We start from the raw sequence: 15,535 nt of genomic DNA on the forward strand, positions 1-15,535 counted from the left end.
TAAACACAAGCTCTAGATATGCATTTTCACAAGATCATGCATCAACACTCACATTTCATAGCAAAACACATGTAGAATCCAAGAAATATTCACATATAGGTAAGCAAAATAGGTTTTGTAGAGCATGGGTTACCTCTTGTAGACTAAAGACTTCACTTTACACCTCAACAAGCTCCTCACAAGGCTTACCTTCCAAACCCACTTCAAGAACAAACCAAAAGATCATAAAGATCCTATCTTTAAGAAAAGACACCTTAGATAAAACCAAAAACACAAGATGAACTTAGATCTTACCCTCCTAGATGCCCAAATATAAGAAAGGTTGAATCTTGGAAGCAACTCTTGTAGTTTTGGCAAGGTTCCAACTTGGCTTGGAAGAAAAGCTACTCACCTTTTAGAGAGAGGGTGGAGCTAGATTTTTAGAAAAGTGTAAGGAGAGAATGAAAGTGGTCTTACTAGGTTAGGTTACATTACCAACAACAAGTGAAAGGTCAAGAATACCCTTACTAACATAAGGAACTGAATAAGGAACAAGGAAACTCCTTACAAAGCTCAATGTACAACTTTGACTTTGGGGTTGACTAGTCAATTATTAGTCCCCAACTATTAAATTTCAGGAATTTAAGGAATTAAATTACAAATCGAACATGACAACAGATGATGAGCTTCCCCGTGTTTAGGTCCATGCAGCGATATCCCCTAAAAGAAACAGGGTAACCTAAGAAGACATAGGGTGCAGACCGGTATTCCATCTTATGCTGATTATATGGCCTAAGATAGGGATAACACCTGCACCCGAAGACACGGAAGAAGGTATAATTGGGTTGTGTTTTGTGTAGACGGTGATATGGACTTTGAAACTGTATAGCCGAAGAAGGTAGGCAATTGATTAGGTGGGTGGCCGTTTCAAACGCATAATCCCAGTATTTTAGAGGAGTTGAGCTTTCAGCAAGTAGTGTTAAGGCGGTTTCGACGATATGTCTATTCTGACGCTCAACGCGTCCATTTTCTTCGTGTGTATATGAGCACGATTGTCTGTGTATTATGCCAAGGGATTCAAAGACTTTGTGTAGGCGACGATATTCACCCCCTAAATCAGACTGGATGGCTTTGATAGAACGCGAAAACCGTCGTTCTACCATTGCCCGAAACAATTCAAAGCTTTTATATATATCTGATTTTAACCGTAATGGGTAAAACCAAAAAAAACGAGTAAAATTGTCTACAAATAGAGCAAAATAACGGTAACCAGAAACAAAAATAATAGGTGACGGACCCCAAATGTCCGTATAAACCAAGTCTAAAACATTTGTGCTAGAATTTGAAACCCTATCTAGTGGAAATCGCGCTGATTTGCCTAATTGACGCGCCGAGCATAACTGCGACGAACTGGTTTTATTGTGAGTGACTAGACACTGTTTGAGAATACGTTGTAGGACTTGACTATGTGGGTGACCCAACCGTTGATGCCAAACTTCTGGTGATGTTTTGGCGGTAAGAAAGGCACAATGAGACCGAGAACCAACATCTTGTATAGACCGGCCGAGGTGGACCCCTTAAGAAGCACCATTTGGGTGTTGTAGTCCTTCACAAAGAATAAATTTTTATGAAATTCAAAAAACACGTTATTCTCATTAGAACCGATGAACCGAAAGAAGCGGTAATGACAATTTAGGTACATGTAAGATTTTAGACATTTTTAATGATTTTGACACAGATGGGATAATAGCATGCCCGACACGGTTAACACTCAAACCTGCGCCATTGCCGACTTTGAGCACATCGCCACCAGTATAGACATCGGAGTGTTGCATCATCTGTTCGTCCGGGGTGGCATGAGACGTTGCGCCGGTGTCCGGGTACCACGCCTCCGCCGCCGAGGTAGCCACAGCGTCGCTGGCGGGAACAACCATGTTGGCTTGACCAGCTGGACGTTCATCATAGCACCGGAAGCAGGATATGGCCGTATGGCCATGGGATTTACAAATCTGACATCTTGGAGATCCCCGACCACGATCGCCGCCACCTCTGCCACGGCTGTGCCTTCCTCGTCCACCATCGGATTTCTGCCATTGTAGTCGCCGTCGTGCCATCCTCGACCAGCGAAGAAAGTAGCCGCCTGTCCCGATGCGCCGGAGGACTCACCCATCGTGAAGTCATCGGAGTATATAAACTCCTAGGCCTGGAGATGATCAGACAGTTGAGATATTGTTACATGTGCGCCGGAAGCGGTGAGGTAACTCGCCATGGCTCGGAACTCAGGCCAGAGGCCTCGCAGGACGTACAACAGTTGTTCGTCAACGGAGAGCGGCCGGCCTGCAAGGGATAGGGCTTCGGCGATGAGTTTGGCTTTGTTGAGGTATTCAGACGGTGAACCAGCCCCCTGACGTAACGTTTGGAATTGTCCGAGCAAGCTGAGGCACCAGGAGCGCGTCGTCGAAGCCAACCTGGTGGTAGGGGTGGGCACTTCGGTTCGTTTTATCCGAACCAAACCGATTCGAATTGAACTGAACCGAACCGAACTAGTAATAGAAAACCGAACGGTTCGGGATTTTGTAACCCAAACGGTTTAGTACCGAACCGAACCGAAATCGAACGGTTTGGTAAAAACCGAACCGAACCGAATGCTATATAATTTTTTAATAAATAATAATAATAATAATAATAATAATAATAATAAATTAATAATAATAATAATAATAATAATAATAAAGAAGTAAATCCAAGTTCATTGATGCCTGCTCCGCCGTTCAGTTCTCATTCTTACTGGTACCGAACCTTAAATATTTTATTTGATTTCTTTATAGCTTGTTTTCTACATTGCACTTTTGTTGTTTTTCGCAATTGTTCTTTACCTCACAATTATATCTAACTTGAGTTATATTTACAATATTCAGTATTTTCCTTAGTTTCATGTTTTTCTATAAATTTAATGTGCTTTACAGTCCTTCTAATTTTGATATCCAGTGCACTATAATTATTTTCTAGTACTGGAATATATTTCGAGTGCACTAGCAATGGCAGATTGTGTCCAAAAATTAACTATATAGTAATTGACACTTGTTCTTTTAATATCAACTATACAGATAGATGATTATTCATCTTATCAATAAAAATATTCCAACTGAACCAACTGAAGAGTCGGTTGTGCAAAAACATTAACTGATGTTTGGTAATTAGTACTTAGTATTGTGTTTGAACTTTGGATTGCTATTTTGTTATACAATGTTTAGAGTTTGAATTTAGATTACGTGAATATGTATTGTTTGGTCATATGTTCGAAAAATTAGGAAATGTTGAAATTTGGGGATCTTAAACCGAACTGAATTAATACTCCTAAACTAGGCTAGAATAGTAGACTAAATCTACAACCACTAATACAAACTATATATTATAAAGATATTACAATACTACTGACAGTTAGCTGATAGCTGTTTGATTTATACCTTGTTTGGTAAAATAGTTAGCTTATAGGCCAATTTTGATTTATTTGACCACTATTAGCTTTTTGATTTGGTTAAAAAATCAATATAAGTGTTTAATTAATTAGTTTTTTGTAACTCCAAAATGCTAAAATTCAAAAAGCTTATCAAAGCAACCTTTTTAATTAACTTTTTGAGAAAGGAAATTATACCAAACAGCTATCAGCTAACAACTAATTTACCAAATACCTTTCTACAATCAGCTAATGGTATCAACTAGTTATACCTTCTAAATAACCCAATCAACTAACAACTAACAGTCATTTACCAAACATGACCCTAATTTTTTTTCTCAAAAAGCTAAATGAAAAAGTTGCTTTAAGTATCTTTTTGAATTTTAGCATTTTGGAGTTACAAAAAGTTGATTAACCAAACACTTACATTGATTTTTTAACCAAATCAAATAACTAATAGTGATCAAATAAGTCAAAATTGGCTGATAGGCTAACTATTTTACCAAACAAGACCATATATTCTCAAGTTCTACTTCCAAGTTTTACTCTCATTGTAAATTTTTGAAATAGACATTTCTCTTGGCACCAGCGAATGGGCATTGCAATTGAAATTATGGAGCCTTGAGGCTCCTTTTATAGGAGTCTCAACTCTCAAGGCTCTATTCCCGACTTCTTACACCGATGTGTGATAAGTGGGGAAACAAATATAAATATAAATATAAATATAAATATAAATAAATATATATATATATATATATATATATATATATATATATATATATATTATAATATTGAGTAATAATAATAATTATTATTATTGTTGTTGTTGTTCTCACTCTCTCTCTCACACACTAACACACACACACACACACATATATATACATACATACATACATACATACATATATCATAATCATATTCATTATTATTATTATTATTATTATTATTATTATTATTATTATTATTATTATTATGTATAAGGGTATTTATGTCTTTAAAACTTATTCCATTTCTATTCCTTTAACCAACCAAACACTGCAATACAATTACTAAAGTCTATTCCTTTAGCGAACCAAACAATATAATACAATTATTATTCTATTCCTTATCTATTCCATTTTCTATGGAATATTATTCCTATTCCCTCCAAATTCATTCCGTGAACCAAACGTACTGGTAGTAGAACTAATGCATGAATGGAATGTGTTTTAACAACATCTTTTTCTCTAGCCATAAACTAATCAGTAATCACGTGTCACATCGCTAATTTTTTTCATGGTACTAAACAATAGGCTTATGAACCCCGTTGGCGGGCTCAAGACGACAATGAGAGTAACGGGACTAGCAGATGGGATGGCTAAACCCGTTTACACAGTCGCATTTTTTTTTAAATTACTGGGGATGTATTGCAAAAATTAATTAATTTTTTCAAAAAATTTATTGATAAAACTGTTTTGAACAACTTTTTGAATTTTAACATTTTGGAACAATAAAGCATTCATATTGACTATTTGACCAAGTCAAATAGCTAATAGTGGTCAAACAAATCAAAGTTAACTGATACGCTAATTTACTTGATAAGCCAAAATATGCTTTATAGTGATGATGAGTGATGGGTGGAGCAACAAACGAAGATATGGGAGAAACAGTTAGAAACGAGGGAAATTGTTATTCAGTTTACGAAATGGACTATGCATGCATGTGATGTGTTTTTACTTTTTACTGATATCTTTCTACATCTACAATTCTAATAAGAGCCAATAATGTTAGGCCCTTAACTGGAACAAAAAAATGTCGGTAGTATTGTTTCTTAAAATGAATGGTTCATATTATTTTGATTTTAGTAAATTTTTAATGATTTTCTTTATTTACCCTCTATTATATTATTTTCTTCCGTTAAATAACCTAGTGGAGAGCATTGTCATCCGCTTTAAGGCGTAAGGGTGAAATTGTTCTAAATGTTGCATCTAGTGGCATAGCTTCTCTTCTGTTACCAGGTGGCAGGACATCACATTCTAGGTTCGCAATACCTATATCTGTTAATGAAGATTCCACTTACTACATAAGACAAGTCACCCCATTGGCTGAGCTTATTATGCAAAGCTAGTTGATAATATGGGATGAAGCTCCAATGATGCACAAATTCTGTTTTGAAGCCCTAGACTGAACTCTGAGGGATTTGTTGCGCTCCACAAATCCAAGTAGTTGTGAAATGACATTTAGTGGTAAAACAGTTGTTTTGGGTGGCGATTTTAGACACATTTTACCGATAATTCCAAAGGACACAAGGCAAGATATTGTTGGGTCGAGCATAAATTCCTCATACCTTTGGAGAGCATGCAAAGTATTTAGGCTAACTAAAAATCTACGCCTAAGAAGTGTACAATCGTAGATAGAGGCCAAAGAGATTGAAGAGTTTGCAAACTGGATAGCTAATATAGGTGACAGAACAATTGGTAGTACAAGTGATGGTGAAGCAGAGATAACAATTCTAGATAGTTTTTGCTAAACTGTGATGATGATACTATTGCTACGATGTTGATAGCACTTTCCCTATGTTCAGACGGGCTAATGGCGATTTATCATACCTTAAGGATAATGCTATATTGGCTCTAACATTGGATGTAGTAGATATCATTAACCAATACATGAATGATCATAATCCATGTGAGGGTAGGACTTATTTGAGTTGTGATTCAGTTTGCAAGTCAGATTTTAATGCAGATATGTTAGTGGATTTGCACACTCCAGAATTCTTGAATGGTCTGCGATGTTCTGGAGTACCTAATCATGTTTTGACTTTGAAAATTGGGGCACCGGTTATGCTATTGAGAAATATTGATCACACACTTGGCTTATGCAACGGTACAAGGTTGATTGTAACAAGGTTAGCTGATCACGTGTTGGAAGCAAATATCATGGGCGATACAAATGCAGGTACTACAGTTTTGATTCCAAGAATGTCACTTACACCGTCAGATCCAAGATTGCCTTTCAAATTCCAACGAAAGCAATTTCCTTTGATGCTATGACAATAAACAAAAGTCAAGGACAAACGTTTTCAAAAGTGGGATTTGTTTTAAAAAGACCCATCTTTAACCATGACCAAATGTACGTAGCTGTTTCAAGAGTCAGTAACCCGAGGAGTTTAAAAATATTGATTTGTGGAGAAGATGTAACATGTCTTAGTAAGACAACAAATGTTGTGTACAAAGAAGTCTTCAACAATGTATAATCAAATTTCAATTTTGTGGGGATTTTTCATTTATTACATTTCATAAGCTTTATTTTATACTGTATATTACATAAACTATACATATGGCCGTGCATTGTACGAGTGCAACTACTAATATATATATAGTTTTAATAAGAGCCAATAATGTTAGGCCCTTAACTGGAACAAAAAAATGGCGGTAGTATTGTTTCTTAAAATGAATGGTTCATATTATTTTGATTTTAGTAATTTTTTAATGATTTTCCTTATTTACCCTCTATTATATTATTTTCTTCCATTAAATAACCTAAATTCCGTTAGTATAAACTTTAGTACCGGAATATTCCGTTAACTATTTATTATTTTTAACTTACTCATTAATTTCTATAAGAAATGTCATAGGTTCAAACTCCATCCCAATTAGAGTTGGCATAATTGTTAAACATATACTACGAATATCTTAAAATGTATCAAAAAATATATAATATAAAATTTAACATAAACTTTAGTTAAATAATTAGTCCGACTAAATACATACCATTCAAAGTTAAGCATCAAAGATTATAAATCAAGAATTTTAAAAATCATTTGATTTTTATGCATTTTTTTAAAAAAAAATTAAATGGATTAATTAGCGTATTATCGGACAAAATTGTTTTTACATCATTGTTAGACTTGCGCGACCTAACTACAAAGTTGTTGATCATAAATAAAATTACACATGTACTCTAAAACGGTAGGACCATTTTCCAAAGAATTGACAATGTTGAAATCCCATTGGCTTCAATTGAACAAGTTTACACATCAGAATTTTATCAACTTCTAAAGAAATTTGTAAGTTAATTTTTACTATATCATTATAACAATATCTATTGTAACTATATATTTTGAATTATTTATTATCATCCTCTATTGATAGGAATTGTAACAATTGTCATTGACAAACTCTCAAAACAATTTGTCTCAACAACGAATGTAAATTAAAAAAAAAATCAATAATTTCATTATTGTTGATGAAAAGTATGTACACCACTTTATTACTCTTATTAAATTAAATAAATTAGTAGCTACAACAATAAATAATACATATGCCCGCATATAATTAATTTAGAATTATATATATATATATATATATATATATATATATATATATATATATATATATATATATATATATATATATATATATATGTATGTATGTATGTATGTATGTATGTATGTATGTATGTATTTATCAAGTATTTTATACAAATACAATAAATATTAATATTTTGTGCATACGTTCACATGATAACCTACGACACACATCTCACAACGCATGAAACATGTAGGGAAAAAACTACCACAACCAAATATCAATAGGTGCTTGTAAGATAAAGACTTAATAGTACAACTAGGATTCCATCATATACACAACAAGGCAAATCTAAAGCTTCCTACACCATAATCTCATTGCACGATGAATCCATCTATGCTACCACCAGTAACCCAATTGCACATGAGACACTACCAATATATATATATATATATATATATATATATATATATATATATATATATATATATATATATATATATATATATAGAGGACATGTACTGAAGATGAAGACAGTGACAATGCTACCCAAAAGAGAATTAAGAAGAATTAGAGAAATTTAAAACAAAAGGTAGTATTTATTTAGACTATCTTTTTTAGACTAAGTATTTAGACTAGCATTACTACAAATGTGCAAACATTTATTTTACTGACAATATAATAAATCTTTCATATATTATCTTGCATTTATATACTTTAAATTACCGATTTAAATAAACAAATTCGATATTTATTTACCAATGCATGAACATCTTCGATATAATATTGCATTGATATACTTTGAAATTATTATTTAAAAATAATCATTGGACATTATTCCATTCACTCAAAGCGCGTAAAACAACTAGTCTAATCTAAAAACATAATAAGCCTCAATTAAGGTTATATCCTTGATTTATGTCCCTCTTTTTGTACGCAAATAAAGGTGTACATTTTACTTTAAATGTTGTACATTCCAATGTTATTAGACAAAACTAGCCTTACACCGTTATAACACCGTTAGTTTTTAATTCTAACATTGATAACACATCATTATTACCATACACCTATATCTATCATATATTTTTTTTTAATTATTATTTTATTAAAATCATTATATATTAATGTAATACTTAATTATATTTTAATTAAATTTCTATAAATGATAAATTTTATATGTGTGTGTACAAAATACATATATTATTTGTGTATATATAATTCAAATTATAATTTTTAATTATTTATATTTATCAATGTTTTAATATTGGGCATGAATTTTCGCGCATCGCGCGTACAAGATGCATGATAAATTATATATGTGTGTGTACAAAATACATATATTATTTGTGTATATATAATTCAAATTATAATTTTTAATTATTTATATTTATCAATGTTTTAATATTGGGCATGAATTTTCGCGCATCGCGCATACAAAATGCTAATAATATATATAAACATAAATGTACAATCCAACTATCAGTTTAAACTTTTAGTTGAGATGGAACACGTGATTCAATTTTTTAAGCCTCTTTTTCTCTAGCCATAAACTAACGGTAGTGTTCATGGTGTTTAATTTGTTTCCTGGCACATCTATGCATAATTGCTATGGAATTTTTCTCACTTGGCTTGTTAGAATTCCTACTTCTTCTCCTAACTTGAAATACAATCCAAAATGTGATCAGCTTCTTGCCTTCTTCACATCAATATTCACACATGGAACAATAAAATGCCCTCCCCTCCTTAATTGCTAAGTCGCTGTGGAACATTCATATTAGAAATGCCAAATGGGCAGATTAAAGTGGAGCGTTATGCTGTGCATCCGTATGTACTATGTATGGTGCATTCAGATGCAAAAACGACGTCGTTTTGAAAAAATAATAATTTCAGAATTGCATAACTACACATCCATAATTTCATAACTATAAATCCAGAGTTTCATAACTACACATCCATAATTTCATAACTATAAATCTAGAATTGCATAACTACACATCCAAAACTTCATAACTATACATCCAAAATTGCATAACTACACATCCATAACTTCATAACTATAAATCCAGAATTGCATAACTACACATCCATAACTTCATAACTACATATCCAGAATTGCATAACTATACATCCAGAATTTCATAACTAAAAATCCAGAATGAATAAACTAAAAAATGAATAACATAATATTGTTGCTGGAAATCAAAACTGATTTTTTTTTTTAAGTAGGACGCACATTTTGACAAAACAACGTCGTTTTTGCATCCGTATGCACTATGCATGGTGCATACGGATGCACAACATAATTTGCCAATTAATGTTCGAATTGGTCCAGCTTGGTCCATGAATAAAAAATTAAAGTCTGGTCCTATTTATAAAATAAACAGGACCAACCTGGCCCAAACGAATCGGGCCTAGACTAATCTTCAAGCTAACCCACCTCTAATTCGTATAAACGAGTCTCAGCTCTTTGGATTCGTTGGATGCATATATGGGTTCTTGTACTAGTATAGTGTATCTTAAAGGGACGGCAGATCTGCTTGAGATTGAGATTGGAATTGGACACCAAATATAGATGATTCTCCCATTCACTGGTTAAACGTAAATCGCAATAGTCAAGAGGTCCTTGTTGAATTGGTATTGCCTCTATTAAATAATATATTATATACTTTTATCATTTTGTAAAAAAAGTAATTTATGATATCGAGAATGTGCTAGGAAAGGTTGTAAACAAGAATCATCACACCATTGCTTGTATGGGTTTGTTGTATGATGATTATAAGAAGGATTGGAAAAAAGTGGAGGAGGAGAGTGATAAGATGAAAGTGTGGCTTGGGAATTAATCAAAGGGGAGGGGAAAGAAAAAGATAAAATAAAATAATTAAAGGTTAGGAATTGGTTGAAGATTAGGTTGGTGTTGTCGGGCAAATGAAGTCATCTGCCATGTGGAGAAGTGATGACTGTTTTTGGACTTCTTGTCTCCATGCACATAACACATACATGATTGACATTTTTTGCTTATACCGTCCAAAACCATAACCAGACATGTTGTTCCCAAGCTACCCTTTATATTCCTTGTAATCTCACATGTATCCCCTTTTTTTTTCTTTTAAAAAATAAAAATTATCAATAAGATTGTGAGATCACATCCTAATTATTTATTATTTTAATTCAAATGTCCAAATTACTTTTATTAATTTTTGGGATTAGATGTTTGGTATTAAAACTGTGGGGATTATAAATGAGTCTTTAAATTCAATCCTTACCATTAATTAAAATTAATTAAATGATTGAGATGAGATCTTATAATCTCATCTACCAGGGTGGTCTCACAGGATCAAACCCATATATATATATATATATATATATATATATATATATATATATATAGGATTGAGTTCAAATGAGGACAACAATATATAGAGGACTGTGAGGACAAATAATGGGCATACAACAAATTAATACCAGGCACACAACTTAATACATAATGGCACACAAGAATAAATGTAACCATCAGGTTTCGAACCCAGACTCTATAAATTAACAAATCTAGCACGCGACATACAAACTGTGGCACACGACTACATTCGGCCATGCTCACAACATACCGGCTAATGGCACACACTACATCTGTCCTCACAGTCCTCTATAATATACTTGTCCTCATTTGAATACACACACACACACACACACACACACACACACACATATATATATATATATATATATATATATATATATATATATATATATATATATATATATATATAAATTTTTAATTAATTATTATCAAATATGTTCTAATTAATTGTTGATTTCATAAAAAATTTAAATGTGTTATATGATTATTAATTGCTAATTTACTTAGAGGTTTTTATATAAATTGTTTAAAATTTGTAGTATACTTTTTTTTTTCTTTTTTTTTTTTTGAGGAAATTTGTAGTATACTCTAAAAAAATGATAATTTAAAAAATTGAAAATTGTTAATTAAATTGAAGCTTATTTATATAGAGATTTTACTTGTATTGTAATACTTCATAAGTTGATATAGTTTTTATTTCTTTTACATCATTGAAAGAAATAATGAAAGTAAAGTGACAATTAAAACAGAGCATAAGTGTGAAAGAAATGGTAGGAATATAATAAAGGTGGAAAAAAGTTATTGAATAAAGAGGAAATTTCAATTTTGGTTATATGATTATAGGGGTCTTGTTAATTTCAGTTCTTGATTTTTAAAAGTGTCAATTTAGTACCTTAACTATGCAAATTTTGTTAATTTTGGTCACTCCGGTCAAATTGTCAGCTAAATTTCACCTAAAAATTTTAATTGTTAAAATAATAAGTGTATTTTGATCATTTCACGTCTCTTTTCTTATTCCCATGCGAGTCCATCCCTTCCTCTCCCGTTTCCGGTGAATACAATGAACTAAGATGACGGGGAAAGGAGGCTTGATGATATTAAAAATAGGGTTTAGAGGGAGAAAGAACGCCGGAAACGGGAGAGAAAGAGATGGACTCGCCGGAGAAGAAGAAATGAGGCGTGAAACGACCAAAATATCCCTATTATTTTAACTATTAAAATTTTTCCGGCGAAATTTGGCCGGCAATTTGGCCGGAGTGACTAAAATTGACAAAAATTATATAGTTAAGGTACTAAATTGACACTTTTGAAAGTCAGGGACTGAAATTAACAAGACCCCTATAGTCATATGACCAAAATTGCAATTTCCTCTTGAATAAATTATGAGCAAGTAATGTGGTTTGAGTAAGAAAACACATGCAAACATTTTTCAAATTCAGATATATACAATAACATGTTATGTGATAAAATTTTGATATAACTATTTGTTGATTTTATGACTATAGGGGACAGTTAGTGTGCATGCCAACATAACTGATGCGATAATAGAATATAAATAATTGGGAGGAAACAATAAAGTAGACACGATATTTTTTGCATGGAAATCAAAAGATGAAAATCACGGGTCTTTTTGGGTGATGTCGTGCTAAGATCCTCTATTTTTGTAGGTAGTTTTGTACACGAGCAAGTCGGATCTCTCTCCCTTACCCCTTATTGCTAGAAAGTGGTTGTCTCTCCTATTTCTTAGAAGACACCCATTGTCTCCCTACCATGTGCTCGTCCCCTTACAATGTGACCTCTAAAGAGTATTTATACATAGAGAATTGACTGAAGAAACGAAAGAAAAATGTTTACAAAGTTTGTGCCAGTTTGTTTGATTGCGCTAAATAGTTGAATATAAGATGTGAGCCAGGGTTGTCCACCTAGCTAAGGGGGCAACTCGCCCCACCGCTCAACCAAATGGTAGTGAGAATCACGCCATAAAATGCAGGACGGTCAGAATCGCACCACCTAGGTGAGTGGGTGAAATGTCGATGTATATCCACATATTCCTGTGAGCTCGGGCGGCTGAGTTGCAAACATCGCTTTTCATATCATCCCAATAAACGACGCCAATGTTTGTGTGAAAGTCGGGTAACCACTAAGCTAACCAACTAGCTTTGTTGTTTATGTGAATGGTCGCTGGAAAATGGAAGACGCGTAGATGGAAAGGTAAACGATTATATCTATTACATAGGATGGAGGTTGCCGATGTGGCCAACCTATCTATTACAAAGCCTAACCAGCCTGCGGGTCTTTAATCTCTTCATCCTTCGCCTGTCCAGTGGAAGGAGATGGGATCCTTGGCTACTCAGCCTAGGTGTGAAGCGTGGTGTTGAGGGACTATAACTTAGATGGTGAGTGTTTGGAAGTCAGTCTCAGTAGTCGGCCATGGAAGGATGGTCGGCCAAAGGTAGCCAGCCATAAGAATATGGTTGGCTGGATGCGATCTGCAAGAAAGCAATAAGCTCTATGAGTATGGTCAGCATGAGGTAGTCGACAAGAAGGCAGTCGGAGGGGAGCAATCATTGTGGAAATAAGGTAGGGTTGGTAGGCTAACTAAATCGATCGAGTGAATATTAAATGCAAGTGAGTGGAAAAATTAAATAGAGATGTTAAATTAATCCTTTATGCGCTATAACTTGAATGCGAAAGCACAATTAACAATGATCGCATGTAAACCAAATAAATCAACTAAACAATGTTCATGATCATGGATTTTTAATTAAATGGAAAGGATAGAACTTACTTGGCTCCATTGAAGAAGTAATCTCTAAATTGAATGAATCAAGAATATAATGCTTCACCTCTCTGATCCGTATTCCTTAATCACCTCCTGATGATACGGAGACTAGAAAACTTAGAGATTTGAAACTGTTAAGATCCCTAGAGTTTTCCTGGGTATTTATAGATGTGATGAGAAACCCTCTTTCAAGAGGAATGGGGAACCTCCTTTAGGAATAGAAATCCTTTTAGGAATGTGACCTCCTTTAGGAATAGAAATCCCTTTAGGATTGTGAAACCCATAACCTTATCCATTATACATCTTTTAACCCTTATAAACTTAAATTTTAACAGAATGAGAGGGAGGGAATTTCACCCAGTAATTCCGCCTTTACACATCACTAATCATCAACGTGAGTACCTTATGGAATTACAACCTTTATTATATAAATCATTGTTAGGAAATAATTATTTCTAACAGTCTCCCACTGATTCATATGAGCATGACACCTTAATTATATGAATCAACGTTAAGAAAAAATTATTTCTAACAATCTCCCACTTGATTCATATATGCGTGACTTTACAATTTTCAATCCTTAATTTGAGCTCACTTAATATGAAAATGTAAAAGTCACCACCTTATCGAACTTTATTAACCGAATCATGGCGGTTACAGGCCTGACATAGCGTCCCGCTCCCTTCCATGTATCACAGTTAATAAGAATTCGAACCATAATAATAAGGAAAAATTCGAAAGTACCTTATTCCTTATGTCTTAAACAAGACCATTGTTATCACTTCTGAATTATGCATAAGTAAGTGATCAACATCAACCACAACAAAATCAAAACCTGAATAGATATCTAAGAGTATCATCAACCTGATGTGCTATCAAACATAAATCCATACATGTATGGCAGAGTTAACCGTTATACAAGGACTTTACCAATATGCCCATCCTTCTAACATGGCCAATGAAGGTCGTGGGCGCCAATCCCTTAGTCAACGGATCCGTGATCATAAGATCGGTGCCAATATGCACTATTGATGCTCTTTTGATTTTGTACCTTCTCCTTAACAGACAGAAATTTCAAATCCATGTGCTTGGCACCACTAGTATATCTGTCGTTCTTTGGGAAGAACATAGCTGCTGTATTATCATAAGGAATCCTCAATGGTTTGGCTATAGTGTTGACAATGCCCAAACCATAAATGAAATTATGCAGCCATGATTATTGAATTGTAGCCTCAAAGCATGCTACAAATTTTGCCTTTATAGTGGAAGTAGCAATGACAGGCTCCTTCACACTCATCCAAGATATTGCTCCATGAGCAAGTGGAAAAAATATATTCGAATATGGATTTCCGGGTATCCAAACATCCGGCATAGTCTGAATCCGAATAACCTATAACCTCCAGGTTATTCGTTCCTTTTATAGGTGAGCATGTGGTCCTTAGTGCCTTGTAAGTATCACAAGACCCTCTTTGCAGATTTCCAGTTTATATCTTTCTAAAACTTTGTTAATGTGAGTCTTCTAGGATGAACCTAAAATCCCATGTGATCTATCACAGAATATTTCTTATTCCAATCACATATGAAGTCCCACTCATATCCTTCATTTCAAAGTTCTTAGAAGGATATTCCTTAATATCACGCAACATCCCTTTATTATTAGCAGCAAGAAC

The 15,535-nt window shown here is 33.6% G+C and overlaps 1 protein-coding gene across 1 annotated transcript; it reads left to right on the forward strand.

Annotated features, from left to right (window-relative positions):
* Positions 1-2,246: 2,246 nt before the first annotated feature.
* Positions 2,247-15,013, forward strand: LOC109147105. The gene is made up of 3 exons (XM_019294753.1): positions 2,247-2,359; positions 6,000-6,373; positions 14,931-15,013. Exons 1-3 carry the CDS (start codon positions 2,247-2,249, stop codon positions 15,011-15,013), a joined length of 570 nt encoding a protein of 189 aa, XP_019150298.1.
* The last annotated feature ends 522 nt before the right edge of the window (positions 15,014-15,535 follow it).

This window comes from Ipomoea nil, unplaced genomic scaffold (genome assembly GCF_001879475.1).
Source record: "Ipomoea nil cultivar Tokyo-kokei standard unplaced genomic scaffold, Asagao_1.1 scaffold1977, whole genome shotgun sequence".
NCBI lineage: Eukaryota > Viridiplantae > Streptophyta > Magnoliopsida > Solanales > Convolvulaceae > Ipomoea > Ipomoea nil.